General features: G+C 38.8%; 1 protein-coding gene across 4 annotated transcripts in view; it reads left to right on the top strand.

Annotated features, from left to right (window-relative positions):
- The window catches only part of ULK4 (unc-51 like kinase 4), a 663,197-nt gene that overhangs the window by 108,191 nt on the left and 534,729 nt on the right, over positions 1–20,277 (top strand). For all 4 annotated transcript variants that reach the window (XM_053600787.1, XM_053600785.1, XM_053600786.1 and 1 more), the window contains 2 exons: positions 10,820–10,927; positions 13,990–14,073. In XM_053600787.1, the coding sequence (XP_053456762.1) occupies positions 10,820–10,927; positions 13,990–14,073 (192 nt within the window). The remainder of the gene's footprint in view (positions 1–10,819; positions 10,928–13,989; positions 14,074–20,277) is intronic.

Genomic DNA, 20,277 nt, shown 5'->3' with positions numbered 1-20,277 from the left:
AGAGAGATCTGCAGTCATTCTAATGTTCTTCCCTTTGAAGGTAATAGTTTTCTTTCACTGGGCCGCTTTGAGAATTTTCTCCTTCATATTTACTTTAGTGAAGTTAATTATGATATGCCTGGGGGATGTCTTCTTGGGGTTGAGTCCTGCTGGGGTTCTGAAGCTATCTGAATTTCAGGTTCTCTAGGCATGTCTGGGAAATTCTCTTTCATAATTTCATGCACAAGCGCCTCTGCGCCCAGTGAGGCCACTTCATCTGTTTCAGGAATTCCTATGAGTCAGATATTTGCCTTCTTTGAATTATCCCAGAGCTCTCTGAGAGAGCTCTCTGAGAGAGCAATGGATTTTTGCTCTCCATTTCTCTTCCTCTTTGAGAGTTTGGGAGCGTTCAAAGGCTTTATCTTCAGTGTCGGAAATCCTTTCTTCTGCTTGGTCCATTCTGTTGCTAAGGGATTCTACTGTATTTTCCATATCATTGAGGGCTGCAAATTCTTGCTTCAGTGTGTCTAAGTCTTTTGTGGTTTTGTCTTTAAATTCGTTAAATTCTTGAGTCAGCTTTTGAATTTCTCCACGAATTCCTAGTTCCATTTTGTTAATCTTGTTTGCCATCCATATTCTGAATTCGATTTCTGACATCTCAGCCAGTTGTTTGTGAATGGGATCTTCAATTACATCTGCCATATCTTTCCTTGTGGGGGTTGATCTATTCTGGTTATTCATGTTACCAGAGTTTTTCCACTGATTCTGCCCCATGATTGTTTTACTCCCTTTCATTTCTCCGCTGGTGTTTTTTCGAAGACTCGTACAGTGCTGTGGCCTGAGAAACTGGGGCCCTGTTTGGTGTAGAGGGGCTAAGTGGTTCTGTCTTGTTTTCAGCTGGTTTCTATTTGACCCTAGTGAAACAGTTACTCTGGGTTGAAGTCTCAGCTGTGGAGAAATAGCAGCAATTAAGTCACCCCACCCACCACAGGCAACAAATGGAAAAGGAAAATCAAACCTTCCTACAACCACACACCCGGGGCACCACCTGGATAGTCCCCAGGTGAGTGGCTCAGTTCAAAAGGTCCAAATCAATTGTCTCAGTCAGCAGCTTCCTCGGGTGGGAGAGTTCAAGAGGTCCCTGGGAACTGGATCACAGGGGTCTGGTGACTGCTCTAATATGGCTTGCTCCAGTGCTGCGTGGAGTCAGGAAGAGCCACCCAGTAAATAGATCAGTCTGGGAAGATTGATGCCTCCTTCCCCACCTTGCAGCTCTGTCACACCCAGTCGCTGCTAGCCCCACAGGGCTGTGACGCAGTCAGTTGTCTGCAGTAAGCAGATACTCCAGAGGTTTGCACCTGCCTAAGTCACAGGGTAGTCTGTGTCTGGTCGTCTAGGCCGCTACTCTCTGTCTTTATCCAGTGGGGGGTGGTGTGGCCTGTCAACCTCCGGCACTTGATGGAGGCTGGAGGTGTTCACTCAGTTCCAGCCCCACCCTTAGTTTATGTTACTGGGTGAAGGGAACAACCCTGTGGGAGTTTGTTTCTGACCCTGCTAGATTCTTCTGCAGAGGAGAGGCTGATTTGAGTTCCCAGTACCTGTGCCCCAGGCCCTGTCTTTAGTCCTGTGGGTTTGTATTCGCAGCACGATCAGTTGTCGGTTGTAGCCTCTTGGCCTCCTTTGTCTGTAGGCTGGTGATCCCCTGAGGGCCAGGTGCATTTTAGGCTCAGTCAAGCGGTCCTTTGGATCAACTTCACTTAGGGAGTTTTCCGGCTCTCGGGTGTGTTTTCTAGTCCCTGTGTTCCACCCAGGTCAGTGCTGTCTCAGGCAAACCCTTTACTCATGGGGCCTGTGTTTCAGTCCCAGGTCTGTTTCATGGTGGTTGCCATGTGAGAAGATGCTCGGCCTCATCTGGTTGCCCTGGAAGATAGGAGGAGAGGCTATGGGATATCTGGGGGTGGACCTTGTTATTGCTGAAGACAGGTGTTGCTCTGCACTTCGGGGCACAACCACTCCAGTGTAATTCTCTCTTAGCCGACCGTCGTCTTCTCGCTCCTTTGCTACAGAGTGAGCACTGGCCAGCTGTAGTCCAGGTCCTGTCTGCACCACTCGAGAGTTCACCCAAGAATCTGGACTCCTGGGGGGGCAGGTCTCCAGATCATGGAGTGAGAGTGGAGGGAAGTGTTAGGCGCTCAGAGTTGCAGGTCGTAACATCAAGCTCATTGAGACCAAATGAACAAATAAACAGATACAAAGGTTACCAGATACATGAGCCCATAGATACAGAGACAGACGGAGACACATAGACATACAGGTAACAGCCATGACAACGGCAATATAAGAACTGCAATAAAAATAGTGATAATTGTAAAATAATTGAAAGAAAGGAAAAGAGAGAAAAAATTGGTGTTAGTAGGAATGTGAAATGAGAAGAAGAAATTAAAATTAGAAGACATAGAAATAAAAAATATATTTAGATAAAAAGTAATAATAAAAAATTATCGAAATCTCCTCTAAGAAAATGGTGAGGAAACAACAGACAAAAACAAAACAAAGAAACAAACAAAAACAGGAAATAAAAAAAAAACAAAAACAAAAATGGCACCAACTACAAAAATATTCTTGCGTGTAGAAATATACCTATATATATCTATATGTCTGCTGTAGGGATCAACTTTCATAGGAATATATTCCTACTGCAATATACTTTCTGGACACCAGGTGGCGCTGTGAGTGGTTCTGAGGCTTATACCTGATTTACAGTTTATACTGTTATCATGGTAACCACCTTCCATGGCCGATTGCCATTTTGGAATTTCTGCAAAAGTTTGTCGCCTAGGAATTGTGTAACCTTGGCTGTTCTTTTCCAGACAGCACTTGCTACTGACCTTCCCACTCAGTGCCGGTGTCCACGCTTCTCAAGTCTTTCCACTCTGTTCCCAGGTTCTCCTGCAAACTGGCGACTGCAATGAGCTGTAGGGTGAATGGTGCTTAGTTTGCGCTGTCGTTGGCGGGCTTGCGGTTTTATCTGCTGTAGCTGGCTCCAGGGGCTGAAGCCAAATTCGCGGCTTCAGTAGCTTCCCAGCTTTAGCAGCCAAAGCCAGGTCTGGGGCTTCAAGCTGGGTCCCGTGGTTGGAGCGTTAGGGAGACTTATTCTGGGTTTTATGGTTCAGAGTTTCCCTTTTGGATGGCCGCCCGCCAGTTCGCCATGCAGCCTAAACCGCCAGTCCCCTCCAACACCTCCGGGAAAGGTGCCCCCCCCTTTTGGGTAGTTCAAAATGTCTGTTTCCCGGGCAGGATCCCTCCCCTTCAATTGTCCAACAGTTTGCCCAGCTCCCCGTGGTTTTGAGTGGCTCTCCTTTCGGATGCCTCCCTCAGTTCAGGAATAATTATTTGTCAATTGAGTTTTGTCAGCATTTACAGGCTGCTGACCTCCGTATGGGAGGGGCCTGCTGGCCTAACGGCCAAGCAGGGAAGAATCTCAACAACAGAGTCTGTGATTTTAAATTACCCCTCATATATAGCAATCCGTCAGTTCGCTGGGCGTCTCCAGCTGTCTGTTCACTCCAATATTCCACACACAGGGAAGGTCCAGACCACCTTTTCTCTCACCTGATGGCTTGGGAGAGGTGGGCTACACGTCCGTCCTGTCCGCCATCATGCTCCGCCCCCTCCCCATCTTCTTTTTTAACCAGTGCTTGTGAAAATGAGTATTTGAAGGTTCGTCAATGGATGTGATTTTGTGAAGGCTTAATTAGATAAGAAGGATTCAAAGTATTCTAGGATTTAATACAAATAAAATAGAGCATGGCTTTAAAAGGGGGATTATGAAATCACATTGTCCTTATTTTGTGTGCCCTAACTATGTTTGAGACATTGAAAGTGATGTTGTAAAAAAGCACTTAGACAAAGTGCTTTTTGGTAGGACAAAGGACAAAGTGGTATTGATTAGAATTCCTTGTTCATTTGGGATTATGGAATGCTGCTTATTCCTGGGGTTAGGGAAGAGTGGTGAATAGTACATGATTTAAAAAGCTATATTGTTAATGTAATCACTGCTGCTATATCTCCCACTGGGAGTAGTGAAGTAGGGTTTTAAAATGTCCCTTTGGCCCGCAAAACACTGACCATAAATAGCAAATGCCTGATACTTTCTGGATCTGGGGATTAATTCAGTTTCTATCTGTAGCTGTTAATTGTGTATCCATTAACGTGGACATTTAATAACCATATTTTGAAGGTCAAGAGCAAGCAAATTACATCTGTGTATCAGAATGTTACTTTTGTAACTGGAGAACTTCCGCGTCAGTGTGTTCTTTCTAGTTCATCATCTTCCTGTCTTTCTCTCCCGGACTTAAGAGACTCAGTTTAGGGCGGCGCCTGTGGCTCAGCGAGCAGGGCGCCGGCCCCATATACCCAGGGTGGCGGGTTCAAACCCGGCCTGGCCAAACTGCAAAAAAATAGCTGGGCGTTGTGGCGGGCGCCGGTAGTCCCAGCTACTCGGGAGGCTGAGGCAGGAGAATCGCCTAAGCCCGGGAGTTGGAGGTTGCTGTGAGCTGTGTGACGCCACGGCACTCTACCGAGGGCGATAAAGTGAAACTCTGTCTCTACAAAAAAAAAAAAAAAAAAAGAAAGAGACTCAGTTTAGGACATATAGGATTGAAGCACATTTGACATTTTGATATCAATCGGGCGACTTCAACTAATGTCACAAAGGCCTGGCTCCATCTGGTCAAATTTGTTATGAAATGAGTTTTGATTTCAAATAAGTAGTTTGGGAAATGGCAGTGCAGTCTTGAATTATTATTAGCAATATTCAACCAACCAGTCATGCCTGTGGTTGCAGAAGAATAGTTTCCATTAGGTTAATAGAATGAGTGATGGCATGGATATATGTCAAAATCTGATACTAAGAAATAAGACCAAAAACTGCTCAGTTTCCTTTACTTACGGTTTTCTAAAAATGCACATGATAGTAGAATAATACCCAAGTATCTATCCTACTTTTATCTCTTGCAGTTTCAATGTTAGAAGGCTGGGAAGATTGATTATAGGAAAACATGCATAAGAACAATATCCACATATTACTTATATTAGAGTTCAAAGAAGAACCAAATCTGTTTTACTTTTCTCATTCTGTTTAGCATTGACATTTTCAAATGCCATTGTACCTAGGTCAACAAATTTTTTTTCCCTCCTTGGTATTTGTCCTTTATGTGTCATATTTGTTCATTCTTAGTTTTTCTTTTTGATATTAATATTTCTTTAAATTTTTAAGATAATAGAAAATCTATACAAATAACATTGCAGAGAACCATTATCTATGGAGTACTGTGTAATGCTAGTGAGATTGCTGTGGCATTATTGGAATAAGTTATATGATGTGTGTCTATTTACAAGACACTGAGCTCCAAAGCAATTTCTATTATGCTGGAGGCAGTCCAGACAGTTTTATCACTTTAAGGGTCTGTAGCATTAAAATGTTTTAAATTTCTAATGATGTTTACTGACAACAAAATACCAGTGGATTATAAAATGGAGAAATGCTGTAAATCTCTGCCACTAACTTTGTGAAGCAGAAATCCAGATCTGGGTTTTGGATTCAATATGAGCTTGACTTTTGAATCAAACTTTTTATTTCTGAGACAATTGTAGATTCACCTGCAAATATAAGAAATAATACAGGGAGATTATCATGTGCACTTATTTGGAAAAACTGTAGTACAATATTACAACCAGGACATTGACTTTGAAACAGTTAAGATCCATCATATCGCCTTTTTGACCATATCTTCTTCTTCCCCCAACTGCGTGTGCCCCTTCAACCATTAATCTTTACTTCTACCTATGCTTTTTTTTTTTTTTTTTTTTTTTTTTTGAGATAGAGTCTCACTTTGTTGTCCTCGTATCGTGCCGTGGCTTATAGGTCACAGCAACTTCATACTCTTGGGCTCAAGAGATCCTCTTGCCTCAGCCTCCTGAGTAGCTGGGAATACAGGCATCTGCCATGATGCCTGGCTGATTTTTCTATTTTTACTAGAGATGGGTTTTGTTCTTGCTCAGGCTGAGTCTGGAATTTCTTTTTTTTTTTTTTTGTAGAGACAGAGTCTCACTTTATGGCCCTCGGTAGAGTGCCGTGGCCTCACACAGCTCACAGCAACCTCCAACTCCTGGGCTTAAGCGATTCTCTTGCCTCAGCCTCCTGAGTAGCTGGGACTACAGGCGCCCGCCACAACGCCCGGCTATTTTTATTTTTATTTTTTTTTGTTGCAGTTTGGCCGGGGCTGGGCCTGAACCCGCCACCCTCGGCATATGGGGCCGGCGCCCTACCGACTGAGCCACAGGCGCCGCCCGAGTCTGGAATTTCTAAGCTCAAGCAATCCACCCCCCCACCTCCGGACTCCCAGAGTGCTAGGATTACAGGTGCGAGCCACTGTGTCCTGTCCTTTACTATTATTATTTTTAATTTTAAGTAAATTTATTTCAGGTTAATGTGAGGGTACAAGCAACCAGGTCAAAATATTTGATTTTGTTAGGTAGAGTTCATCTTGTGGTTATGTCCTCCACACAAAAGTTGTGCCGACCCCTCCCCACGCCGTGTCCATTCAGTGAGAGGACCCAACCCCTCCCCTCTCTTGTTACCCTGTCCCCCAGCTCTAATGGAAATGAGTTTTTCTCCCATTTGGGCATGTATTGGATCATCTACTGGCTTCATAATAGTAGTGTTGAATACATTGGATAATTGCTTTTCCATTCTTGTGGCACTTTACTAAGAAGAATGTGTTAGAACTCCATCTAGGATATTATAAAAGATGTGATGTCATCATCTTTTTATGGCTGAATAGTATTCTATGTTGTATCCTTTATTTTTATATATTTTTATCCATTTCTATGTGTTCATTTCTAGTAGGTAAAAATGCAGTTCTATTGCCAAATTCACTTTCTAGGAGTAAATTGCTTGGGACATCCTATGGGGACAATTTGTCATTTGCAAATTTTAACTATTTTGTATTGGATGAATTGTGATAGTTCATATTATTTGAAGAGTTGGTTCCTTTTGTGTAAGTGCTGAAATTTATATGTGTAGAGTTGTTCTTAGTGTTTTCTTTATTATTATTTTGATGTTCACTTATTTTTTTTGTATATTTGTTTATTTTTTAAATTTAGAAAACTTTTTAACTGGCAAATAACAATGGTATATATCTATAGGGGACAATGTGCTGTTGTGATATTTGTATACATTGTGGAATGATTATATCAAGCCAATTAACATATCTGTTACCTCACATGCTTTTCTGTAGTGAGAATATTTAAAAGCTACTCTTTTAACTGTGAAAATAACATTGTTATTATATTTAGAATATTTAAAAGCTACTTTTTAACTGTGAAAATAACATTATTATGTTAAACTGTGAAATATACATTATTATTTAACTATGATTACCATGCTGAGCATAGATCTTGAAAACTTGTTCCTTCTGTCTAACTGAAACTTTGTACCTTTTGATCAACATCTTCCAATTCCCTATCCAACCCTGGTAGGTTACCACAGTTCTACTCTGTATATTTATAAATTTGACATTTTAAGATTCACATATAAATGAGGTCATACACTATTTGTCTTTCTGTGCCTATGAGAGAGGTGGTGAAGTTCATACTGATAATTGTGGATTTGTCTATTTCTCCTTCTGGTTCTATTGGGTTTTGCTTCACATATTTTGTGGCTCTTTTGTTTGGTGATGCTCATTTAAGATTAGTGTTTCTTTTTCTGGTGGATCGACCATTTTGTTATTATCTTATGTTTCCCTTAAGTCTCTGACAATTTTCTTTGCTCTGAAGTCTACATTACTGATATTAATATAACGAGTACTACTTTCCTTTGATTACTGTTTATTTTTTTCATCTTTAACAACTATATCAAAATTTTTAAAAATTTTACTTTTAATTGACAGTTGTATATAGTGTGTTTGGGATATTTTTCTTTTTATTTTCAACCTACCTATATCACTGTATTTGATGTGAGTTTTTTGTAGACAGCAGATGGTTGGGTCATAATTTTTTCTTCTATTTTTCCAATCTTTTTAAAAAAAAGTTGTGTTGGGCTGTGCCTGTGGCTCAAGGAGTAGGGCGCCGGTCCCATATGCCGGAGGTGGTGGGTTCAAACCCAGCCCCGGCCAAAAACCACAAAAAAGAAAAAAAAAATTGTATTTAGACTACTTTTAATTTGTATAGTTTTTCCTTCAACCATCAAACAATTTAGAAAACTTAATAGGGGAAGGAAAGCTTATTATATTTACTTATATTTTGTTCTTCTTATCTGATATGCCAAGATTTGTTCTTCTATCCTTTCTCTTTAGACTACATATTTTAGCCATTCTTTTAGAGTAGTGGGCTGGCAACAATTTGTTTTTATAGGGTAAAAAAAATGTTGAACATTAATGGCAATTTAAAATGATTTAATGTAGCACTAGTGGATGATCAGTAAAGGTCAGGGGAGACAGACATTGTGTATGGAAGAGAACTGCTACAAAGGTTAATGCTACATGATTCCTTTTTTCTCCTTAGCCCACTTGATCTAGCAGGGGTGTCCAGACCACACTGGAAGAAGAGTTGTCTTGGGATGAGCCCCTCCCCCCAAAATCCATGCATAATTTTCATGATATCCTCCATCACAGATATAAAAAAGTCCTCAGTAAATCTGCATGTGACTCACAGGCTGCAGGTTGGATACCCCGATACAGGATTTACTGTGGGTAAGGCAGTGAGTACATCCATACAGTGGAATACAAGTCAGCTATAAAAAGGGATAAACTATTGATAGATACATGCAGCAATGTGGATGAATCTTAAATGCATTAAGCTTAATGAAAGAAGTTGAACAAAGAATACATAGGGTGTGCAGTATGATCCCATTTACATAAACTTCAGAAAATGCAAACTGATGAGATAAAGTAGATTGGTGACTGGGCAGAAGAGAAATGGAATGGGACTGAGATTACAAAGGGACCTTGAAACACTGGGGGGTGTTTGTTATCCTGATGGTGGAGATGGTTTCACAGTCACAGCAAATGTTTCTAATTGTATACTTTATACAGTTTATTGTGGGAGGCAGATAAGCTGATCTCTTTGTGGGGTATGGCCTCAGTTCAGGGCAAAGTAAGAAGATGGGCCATCCCTGGGGGCTCATCAAGACCACCAAAGATGAAGGGAGTCCAGAGGTGCCCCAGAAAGGGCAAAGTCCTTAATACCATCAGCAGGCAGGGTGGGTTTGAACTCTTGATCAGTGGTTAGATTAGGGAAGCTGATTTGCCTGCCCTGTGGAGATGAGTTGTTTTCTCCTCTCCCTTTCTAAACACATTTTCCACCATTGCTGATACTTCACTACCCGATGTTTTGAATTACCTGGCTGAGCTTGGAATTCTTTGAATCCTATTTTTGAATTTTGGCAGCTTTACATGTTTCACATATGCTTTGTGTTAGAGATCAATAAAGGGTTTCTGAGAAGTCAGAGTTGCTGCATTGTCTCACTCTGCCACCTGGCATGTGAGCCAGTGTGCGCCTCTTCAGGCTCCCGAGAGTTTATATAGAAAGCTGGTGTAGAGGCCCATTCTTTCCTCCCAATGTCATCTCCCCTGTCGACCCCAACCCAGGCTGGGGTCCATAGAGAACCCCAACATCAGTTACAACTCAGCTTTTAGAAAAAATACCACATTAGCAAGCGTTCCTACAGTGCATGACTATAGTGCAGCTACCCCACCGGTATCTCCACTTTTTCTGTACTCTTATTTACAGAATGAGACCTGTGATTACATGCTTTAATATTGTGGCATTGTCAAGTTGCTTTGAAACTTTAAATGCTTTCTTTTAGTTTTTAAATTAATGTCTTTATCAGTGGTAAGAAATAGTCTGGTCTGTGCACCACACTTTTGAGTTACACTGTTTTGGAGAAATGCTTCTACACTATTTTATGTAATTTTTTCCCCCTTTCTCAAAATGGAGCCATTCTCCATATACAGAGAGTGCAAAAAAAAAAAATTACATATTTTAAGAAAGGAAGAAAACTGTATTAAAATTGTAATACTTAATATATATCAACAACACAAGATCAATACAAGTCACGTTTGAGCACCTCTTATATTTGTAGAAGTCAAACATGACTTGGGTGTTAAAATGTGTGTACATTTTTTTTGGCATCCTCTGTATAGCATTCTGAAACCATTCTATCTTACTTCGTGGTCACGCTATGATTTGATTCACCTCTGTTCTAATATATGCGTTCTGGCAATGAGTGCATGTGGTTTTCTTGGCATGACACCTAACAAATTAACTACATCCGATAAAAGATGCTGAGTTTCAAAGTGGAGTATAACTGAAACTTTGTATAACATTCCCACTTTCGGAGTTTTAAAGGAATTATGTTAAAGTTTAATGCAATATCAGAACTTTTCAAACTGTGGTGTTATAGCATACTAGGGATATGACATGGTAAAATCTGTGTCTTGGTCCTGTCTGTCCAGTGAACTGGATGGCTTGGGGCCACTTGCTAAAATCTCTCTCAGCCTCTGTTTACTTCTTTGCCTCACAGGATCAGTGATGCAGTGGTGGAAGTGCTTTATACACTGAAAAGTGCTCTATGTATATACGTTTATTTTACTGAATATATTTTTAACCTTTAACTGGAAGAGTTACTATATTTTTATTCAGAAATAAGGCCCACATTTAGAAAATAATTTGGAGGCTAGTCATTAAAAATGGTAACTCTTTTAGAGTGTCTCGCTTGTCACATATAGGTTAAAGAATTGAGAAGTACATCTTAAATAGTATTTTTTTCTCTTTTCAGGCAATTGTTCTCTTAACTGAATTAATTAGGGAAAACTTCAGGAACAGCAAATTAAAACAGTGCCTTTTACCAACCCTTGGGGAGCTGATCTATCTTGTTGCCACCCAGGTGAGACAGTATGATTAACTCTGTTGCAATTTGACATGCTCTGACATATCCTGCCTGACAAGTATAATATCTTATAAAAGTTTTTTGACTTTGCCCCTTAGAGCATGCCCAGGGAACTTAGGAGAAATTTTACCTCTGGCAGAGAGAATTTCTCAGTGTTTCTGTCTCTTTCTATCTCACCCTGTCTCTCGTCTTTCCTCCTTCCCAGTTTTTTCCTTTAAAATGTAGGTGATTTGTAGACCATACTTTAAAACCAATGGACTGAAAGACCCCAGAGTACTCCCCATCTTTGAAGTTGCTGCTATCTTTTGTTCTATCAGGCAAGAGGAGACCATTGGTTCTCTCAGCATAAAAGTTCCATTTCAGTTTAAACAGGACACTAGTTTGTGCAAATATGTATAGCTTTTCATACGTATTTGTGATGGAAGAATTTGACTTTTTATTTCTGACGTTAAAATATGGAAATGCTATTGAATTAAACAAGGGAAAACTTAATATTTCCTTAATTTTTTAGAATATTATTGAATAGCTATTGATAATTTATGGGTTAGTCAATTCACAGGATACTTTTGAGAGTTTTAAAAACTGGCAAGTTATAAGTAATGAAGGAAGTTCTTTTCTTATATTTCTTAAGTATTGTTTCTAGAACTTGGTCAAATGTTATGTAACCTGAATATCCTTAGTATCTAAATTCAACTTTCTGGGCAATCATCACTTTAAGACAACTACCAAACTCATTATAAAACATTGGTAGTGTTTAAATTGTTTGTCTTTATAGTTAGTACTGATAGCTGATATAGCAAATCTCTCTTTTTTTCTTCCTTTTCATGGAGTATTCTGACTATTCCTGGCCCTTATATCAGAATAAATTTTTGAATCAGTCTGTCCAATTCTATAAATCATTTTTTAAACTTCATTGATTATCCAGATTTGAGGAGAACCGATGTCTTTATGATTTTGAGCCTTCCAAAGCAAGATTTGCTTTTTTCACTTAAGAATTGGAGATAGAGAAGAGCAGACTGTGACTCTGCGGAGGTTTTTCTGAGGCAACATGCTTTTAGCGTATGTATTTTTTCTTACCCTTGTCAAGGATACCTATCATCTTGGGTCTAGGTATTCTCATATTGTTTTCTTTTTCTGTCCTCATTAGGGGAAAGGGAAGGTCAGTAGGGCTGAATGTAGTTTAAGGTCCTGGTAAAAGGACTAAAAAGATTATAACTGGGTTATAGCTTTCATATGAAAGACAAAAATTAGTTTCATAGTAGGGCTGAGTACATTGGATACTTTTTCTTCCGTTCTTGAGATACATAGTAATAAAAAAAAAAAAAAAAGGATAAGAAGAATCTACTGGATTGAATGACCTGAAAGTCTTGGGTGACTCACCAAGAGCTTTTTATTTATTAACTTTACCTGGAGTTAGGGAGGCCGAATCATCAGATTGGAGTGGGTTGAAGATTTAAAGGGAAGTAAGGAAGCTAAAAAAGTCAGTGTATGGTGAGGATGGTTATGACCAAGGGGCCAGGGGCTAAAGAGGATCTCGTTTAAAAATGGAAGACAGTGACCCTATTCAAATGAAATGGAAGAGTTCTAGTGGAGATAAGACTAAGGAATAGTCCATAAGCTAATGACCCTGAATAAGGCAGGGTAGGCACGGGATCCTAAGCTAGAGTGGAGGAGCCTGTCCTGTTATAATCATGGGGCAGAAGTGGCCAAATGGCTTCACATGGGGGGCGAGTTTGTGGTTCCTTTTTTAGGACTTCCATTTTCTTTGTGAAGAGGCAGGTAAGTGAGGGGTGGAAGTATCACAGGCTCGCAATAGGTCTTTTAGAGAGTTAATCTGAGAAATGGTTGGCCTGGAGAGTGATGCTGAGGTGCCTGCCCTTGGTCTGCTGATGCTAAGTCAGTAATGGACTCTGCTCTGTGGTGCCTCCTTCTCTACGGGGCCAGTTGCCTGAACACAGGTGACTGTCTTTCTCCAAGGTTGGGGTTTCCCAAACAAGGGTGAGGGGATGACTAAAGAAAAAGTTTAGATTTTTGGCAGGAATGATTAAATGATGGGCCAGGCACTCTCAGTATCTGATATGGAAGTGGGTGATAGGCTAGGTGAAGGAAGGAAGGGGTCAGGGGAGAGGGGACAGAGTCCAGGGATGTTAAAGACTATGGTGGGCATTTTGAATAAGTGAATGGGAAGTGAAGAAAGTTGTTTGGAAGTTAAAATTAGTTGTGAATTAGTGATTTTTGAGTTGGCGCAGCTCCTGATTATAATGTCTAGGCCAGGCAATGACCATATGTGCAATTCTATAACAATGGGTTACAGTTCTCTTCATGGGCATAAAATATTTTTAATGTACCAATTCTGTCATTTGGATGATGTTAAATTTTTCTCTCAATAGAACCTAATTTTTTCTGCTTTAAAAGATAATTTTTTTTCACCTTTCTGTAAGGCACCTAATTTATATTGTGATTTTATCCGATAGGTTGTAGGAGTGTTTTTATGGTTATTATAACAATTTGGTTAATCTTCTGTGAGACAATTGATGCTGATTCATTAAGATTAGTGTACCTGCTGATCACATTGGCTCATTTTTGTTGAGCACAGTGTCTTACTGGGTCGTATAGGGCCTTTTACTTGTGCTTATGAATCATCTTGAGATACTGCTCAAAGTTGTGTTTTCTGTGTTCTCAAATCATTCCAGACAGTGTAATACTTTTTAGGTAAGAGCATCTAAGTTATCATCTACAATTATCAATGGAATATTTTTTAAAGAATTTTTTTATAAATTAGATGATTTGTCATTTCTCCATTCTTTCCACTAGCTTCTGATAAAGAGATGTTATTAACATCTTATATAACACAATGAGAAAAAGAAGAAACACTGTGTATGTACAGTGCAAGATAAGACCCTTGATGTGGTCGTAATTGTCTGGTAGTAAATAATACTTTAAGTAGAATATTAAGAGGTTTTTAATAGTTTGTATATTTGGAACTGCGACTTTTTCTTCAATGGGTTAATAACTTTTGTGCTGTTAGCTTTACTGCTTTTTCCCCCATTTCATTCTAGGAAGAAAAAAAAAAGAACCCTAGAGAGTGTTGGGCTGTTCCCTTGGCTGCATATACAGTGCTAATGAGGTGCCTTCGGGAAGGGGTAAGACTCCTTTGTTGTCCTCTGTAGACAACCGCAATTGTAATAACCCTTCAGGCAGTGTGTGGGGATTGTAGCCTGCAGCAGTGCAGGAGCTTGTCAACGAGGATTGCTCCTGAATTTAAATAATTCCGACAACCCACTGTGAGCAAGTGACCTACAGTTGAAGCAAGCGTAAAAATGAATGAGCTTTCTCCCTCCCTTGTTTAAATGTATTGCTTTTTAAAAGTTGATGGCACATATAAACAACATAATTCACTTTTAATAGCATATCCTTAATTACCCTATCACTCTTCCCCTTTAAAGTTATTGATATACTAGTTTAGTAAGGAAGATGAATGCAGAGAATTTTCTGTGAGCTTGGGACACCCATGATTATTCTTGTCAGGTTGCCATTTTGAGGTTCAGAAACAGGGAAGCTTCTAGTATCCATTGATTTTTAACATTAAGTTGTATTTACTGTGAGATGTGATTTTTCAGTTTATTCACAGTTCTTATGCTGTTAATAGTCAAAAGCCAGCCAGCTGGCCAATCAACCCTCTTCTCTGTTTGTAGCTCCTATGGGTAACTATGTAAAGGATTTAGTAACTGACCTAAAAGGTTGGCATTTTCTGTTGGCTTTAAACCATTTGACATTGTTTCACCCAAGGCAAAGCCATAGGCTAAAAACATTCCTTAAGGAATGAAAAAGATACATCAGGATAAACATCTTTCTTTTGAGTCCTTGACTTTCTACATTCTATGGTAACAGAATAATGTTCCCAGTATAGAAAGCTCTCTGAGACTTTTCCCTAGTGACTCAGAAATAAAGTTTCAACACTTCTTAGCCTGTAGGTTTGAATACTTAATCATTTGTTTTTAATCAGATAGGATGAAACAAGTAAATTGTACTTTGTCAATAATATGAGAATTAAGTCATTTTCACATATTATCAAAAGACACATGTGGATTTAACATTTAGGGCTTCAAGGTAGGCACTGGTGGGCCTAATGCAGCCACACACAAACCCGTTCTCCCTTCCCCTCTTCCTTCTCTCCCCCTAAGACAAAGACACTAAGGATCTGACTAGCCCGCCTCCCTCCAGTTCTCATGGAAAGACCCTAAACTGACAGGCAACCCATGGAATGTGCCCAGACCCCATGCGTCCCCCGCCCCCATAACAGTGGTCTCTAACTGCCCACAGGCGCAGACGCCATCTTGCACTGCCCAGGCGTGGGTCACCCTCCCCTTTCAATAAACCTGGCCTGGACATCTGTGTGGTCTTGTCTCAGGGCGCCACCTTTTATAATTTTCAGGTGCAAAGCACACTTGGAGGCACACAGATGGAGCAGTTAAAATTCCTGTTTACACACTAATCTCACCTATTGTGAGAGCCAAGATTAAAATACAAGATGGATTATGTCTAATACATAAATGCAGAAGAATAAGGATCTCAGGGAGAAAGGAGTTTTTGACAGTAAAAGTAATTCTATTGTGCTGTGATAAACATGGGAGTGCAGTTACCTCTTTAATATACTGATTTTCTTTCTTTTGGAAAAATACCTACCAGCAGAATTACTGGATCATATGGTGGTTCTATTTTTAGTGTTTTGAGGAACCTCCACATTGTTTTTCATAATGGTTATACTAATTTACATTCCATCAACCGTGTATGGGAATTCTCTTTGCATCCTTACCAGCATATTATTTTTTATCTTTTAATGAAAGCCATTTTAACCGTGGTGAGACAGCATCTCATTGTGGATTCCATTCACATTTCCCTGATGGTAGTGATGTTGAACACTTTTTCTGTATACCTGTTAGCCATTTGTATGTTGTCTTTTGAGAAATGTCTATTCAGATCATTTGCCTGGTTTTAATTGGACTATTTGGTTTTTATTCTGTTGAATTGTTTGAGTTCCTTTTCTATTCTGGTTCTTAATCCTTTAGCCAGGATAGGAAATCAACCGTAGTGTTCATCCACAGATAAATAGATAAAGAAAATATAGTATATATTGAATACAATGGAATATAGCCATCGAAAAGAATAATATCCTGGCTGGGTGCAGTGGCTCACACCTGTAATCTTAGCACTCTGGGAGGCCAAGGTGGGTGGATTACTTGAGCTCAGGAGTTTGAGACCAGCCTGAGAAAAAGTGAGACCCTGTCTCCACTAAAAATAGAAAAACTAGCTGGGTGTTGTCGTGGGCACCTGTAGTCCCAGCTACTAGGGAGGCTGAGGTAAGAGGTTGCTCAAGCCCAAGAGTTTGAGGTTGTTGTCAGCTATGATACCACAGCAGTCCACCCAGGGCAAAAGAGAGAGACTGAACAAAACCAAACAAAAAGAATAATATCCTGTTGTTTATAGCAACACGGATGAGCCCGGTGGACATTACATTAAGTGAAATAAGCCAGGCATTAAAAGACAAATGTTGCATGGCCTTACTCATGTGGGAGCTGAAAAACTTGATCTAATGGAGGTAGAATTATGGTTACTAGACAGTGAGAAACGATGAAGAGAGGTTGGAAAATGTATAAAAAAATAGTCAAATAGAAGGAATAAGTTCTAGTGTTTAATAGCATAGTAGAGTGATTAACTATCAATAATTTTTTGTTTATTTCAAAATAACTAAAAGAAAAGTTGGAATATTTTTAACACAAAGAAATGGTAAATGTTTGAGGTGATGCATGTGTATCCAATTACTCTAAGTTGACCACTACACATTATCTGAACGTATTCAAATGCCACGTGTATCCTATAACAAGTGCAGTTATTATCAACAAGAAAGAACTTCTAAAATCTTTTTAATTTTTGCATCTAAAGTTATTAAATAAAAGATGATGGATTCTAATTCCTGAAGTTGTATCTTTTATTTAAAATCTCTTCCCTTGTGTTTCACTGTACATTAAATATGAAGAGTAATGTTTGACACCTGTGTGCATTGTTGCAATGTTACTAATTATAAAAGAGAAATAGTTTTATCTTTTAGTAACATAGTTGCCTTGTATTTCCTTGGTGTGTATGGCAAGTCTTGCATGTTTTTCATAAATGAGAGAATTTCTAAAACTATATATTTATGAAAATTTTATTTCATGTATTTGAAAAGCAGCTACGTATTTGCTTTGGTAGCATATACACTAACATTGATAAATATTGATAAAAATTGATAAATAAGGTGATGATTATATCTGTTAAGAAGGATTTCTTTGTTTACAAAACAATTCAATTATAGCAGTTCTTAAAATAGCAAATTTGTTGAATGCATTCAAATCATTCATTGCTCAAGGTAAAATAATTTTTAAGCTTTTTTCTTCAACAATTTAAAAACTTTTTTTCTATGTAGAGAACCATTTTTCCAAAACCTACTGAGAATTCTGAATGTAGGTTCTTGTGAAATACACTTCAGTTATAGAGAAAGTTTTGAGATACACGAAATCTGCATGATGAAAGGCATTCAGCCCTGCCAGCAACACCCATATGCGGAACAATTTGAAACTTGCATGGGGGAATCTGAAAGGACACTGTTGACTGTATTTCTTAGAAGTGAAATAATGGACCCATTACAGTCTGTCTCCAAATTTTTATAGTGACCTACATATAATTGAAAACACTCAAATACTCTTAAATACAAAAAAAAAAAAAATTGGGCTGAGTGGGTTGATATCCTCTTTCTCCTTCTTGAAAGTTGCATCTTGTTCTTTCTTTCCTGGTGTTACCATAATTCTTTGGTGATCAATATTCACAGGGTTTTCTTTTTAGTGTTTTCATCTTTGAATGTATTGCTAAACATTAAATTTATTGTTTCTTAATGGTATTTCTTAAATTGTCTCTTTATAAACAGAATGGCATCCTTACTATTTTGAGACTTAATTCTTTTGCTTAAGGTTAGGTTGGGGTTGGTAACCTGTGATTATGTAAACTATCACTCACTGGGGTCGGTAACCTGCTGATTATGTAAACTATCACTCATGTGTACCACTGTAGCATGCCTGTCACTCTGTGTGTATATGTATCTGTGAGTATAAACACGTATAAATACTACCACCAGCAGGTTATGGGAGTGCTCATTAATCTCCATCTTCTGGAACATTTAACATGGACTGCACATCAATCTGATGGGTATTAAGAGGTTTTTTATAATAGTTTTAATACCTATTTCCCTGGTTACTAATGAGGGCGACTATCTTTTTCTATTTGGTTTTTTGGGTTTCCTCTTTTGAAAAATGCTTTTGATTTCTTTGTAGGAACTCTGTACCTTCTGCAGTCTATTAATAAAATGTTTATTAGAAAGGGAAAGAAAAGTGTTATGATTCCCTTAATTTTTCCATCACTCGGATCTACCTGTTGTCAGCGTGCTGCCCTGCCTGCTTTGCAGTAATGTCTGTGTGTGTGTATCTATATCCATGTGCATTTATGCTTTTATTCATTTTCCAAACTGTTTGAAAAAATTACAGATGTCATTAGAATTTATATGTGTTCTGGATATTAATTCTTTGTTGTTGATATGTGTTGCAGGTAGTTAATAATTTGTGATTGGGCCGTAGTTTTCTTCATGCTGTCTGTTGTATGCAGAAGTTCTTAATTTTAATGTAGCTAAATTTATCAATCTGTCCATTTGTGATTTGTGCTTTTTTGTGTCTAAAGAAATGCTTCCCTCCCCCAAAATCATAAAGGAAGTCTCTTGCGTTTTCTTCTTGAAGTTTTATTTTGCCTTTTCCCATTTAGAGCTTTAATCTTTTTGTAATTGTTTGTCGTATGTGGTACTATGTACAGGTCTGGTTTGATTTTTAAATATGAATGTAGGTAACTGGTTTCCTGCACCTCTGAGTGAGTCTTGTCTGCTCCCTGCTGCTCTGCCCCTCGTGTGCAGCCCTCTCTCTGGACTCCGTTGGCTCTCTGTCTGTCTCTCTGCCATGCTAGCTAAAGTAGCTAACTCAACAGTCTTTCTTTTAACATATATTTTTAATATATGGGAAGTAATCTTTTTTTCAAGAGTTCCTTAGCTGTTTTTGTTCCTTTTCATTTGCATATAATTTCTCCAATTAACTTTTTGAGTTCACCTGTTGGGATGTTGGTTGAGAATACATGTATAAATAAATGAGAGGATAATTAATTGATATTAGTATAAAATAGAAGGTATTATCAATGAAAATATTAACAGTAAGAGAACAACACATTTGATTTAAAAAACTGGGATAAGGTGACAACTGAAGTTCCTTTGAGTTCTTGATCACATTCAGCTAATGTGCTAATACTCTCTGGTAAAGGTCCAATACTTTTCCGTTAAAATTGATCAAACATGTCTTCATATTTCACATACTGGCTGGGTTCAGGAAAGACACTGCCCGTCTTCATTTACTGGGAAAGATAAGTGGTTTGTTGTAATCCCTAGTTCTGTACCTCAGCTTTTGCTGTTGTTTGGTAACTTCATTTTCTTTATTTTTTGTACTATTACTAAGTCATTTAAGGCTGTGAACTTCCCTGTCAATCTAGTTTTAGCTATAGTCTGTTAGTTTTGGCATGTAATGTTTTCATTATTGTTATTTTATGGCTAGTCCCTAGTTGTAATTAAAAAATTGTTTTTCCTAGTTTGGGTTTGTTATGAGATGATTTAAGTCTTTTTAGGTGGGTGGGATTTTATTGTTTTTTTCTTTTGTTGAAATAATCAAGCTGCCTTGCCTTTATAGTCAAGAATGTGGTCTATTTATCTCACTTTTAAAAAAAGTGTTATGATAAATGTACATAAAATTGACCATTTTAACCATTAAATATATAGTTCTGTGGATTAGTACATTTATACTGTTGGGTGATTTCTCTTGTTTTTACATCTGTTGAGATGTTCTTTTGCTTATTTCTTTTCCCCCCTCACAAATGTTGAATATTAGCCATTGATTCTGGCTGTTGCTCCTTTTCCTTTCCCTTCTCACCTCTGCATTGGAAAGAAAACAACATGGAAAATTTCCTTCATTTTATTCATACGTAGACCTCTTATTAAAAGGAAATTCTAGGGCGGCGCCTGTGGCTCAGTCGGTAAGGCGCCGGCCCCATATACCGAGGGTGGCGGGTTCAAACCCGGCCCCGGCCAAAACGGCAACCAAAAAATAGCCGGGCGTTGTGGCGGGCGCCTGTAGTCCCGGCTACTCGGGAGGCTGAGGCAAGAGAATCGATTAGGCCCAGGAGTTGGAGGTTTCTGTGAGCTGTGTGAGGCCACAGCATGCTACCGAGGG

Source organism: Nycticebus coucang, chromosome 8 (assembly GCF_027406575.1).
Source record: "Nycticebus coucang isolate mNycCou1 chromosome 8, mNycCou1.pri, whole genome shotgun sequence".
NCBI lineage: Eukaryota > Metazoa > Chordata > Mammalia > Primates > Lorisidae > Nycticebus > Nycticebus coucang.
Note: the sequence above shows the minus strand (reverse complement) of the source record. Positions and strands in the feature narration are given on the sequence as shown.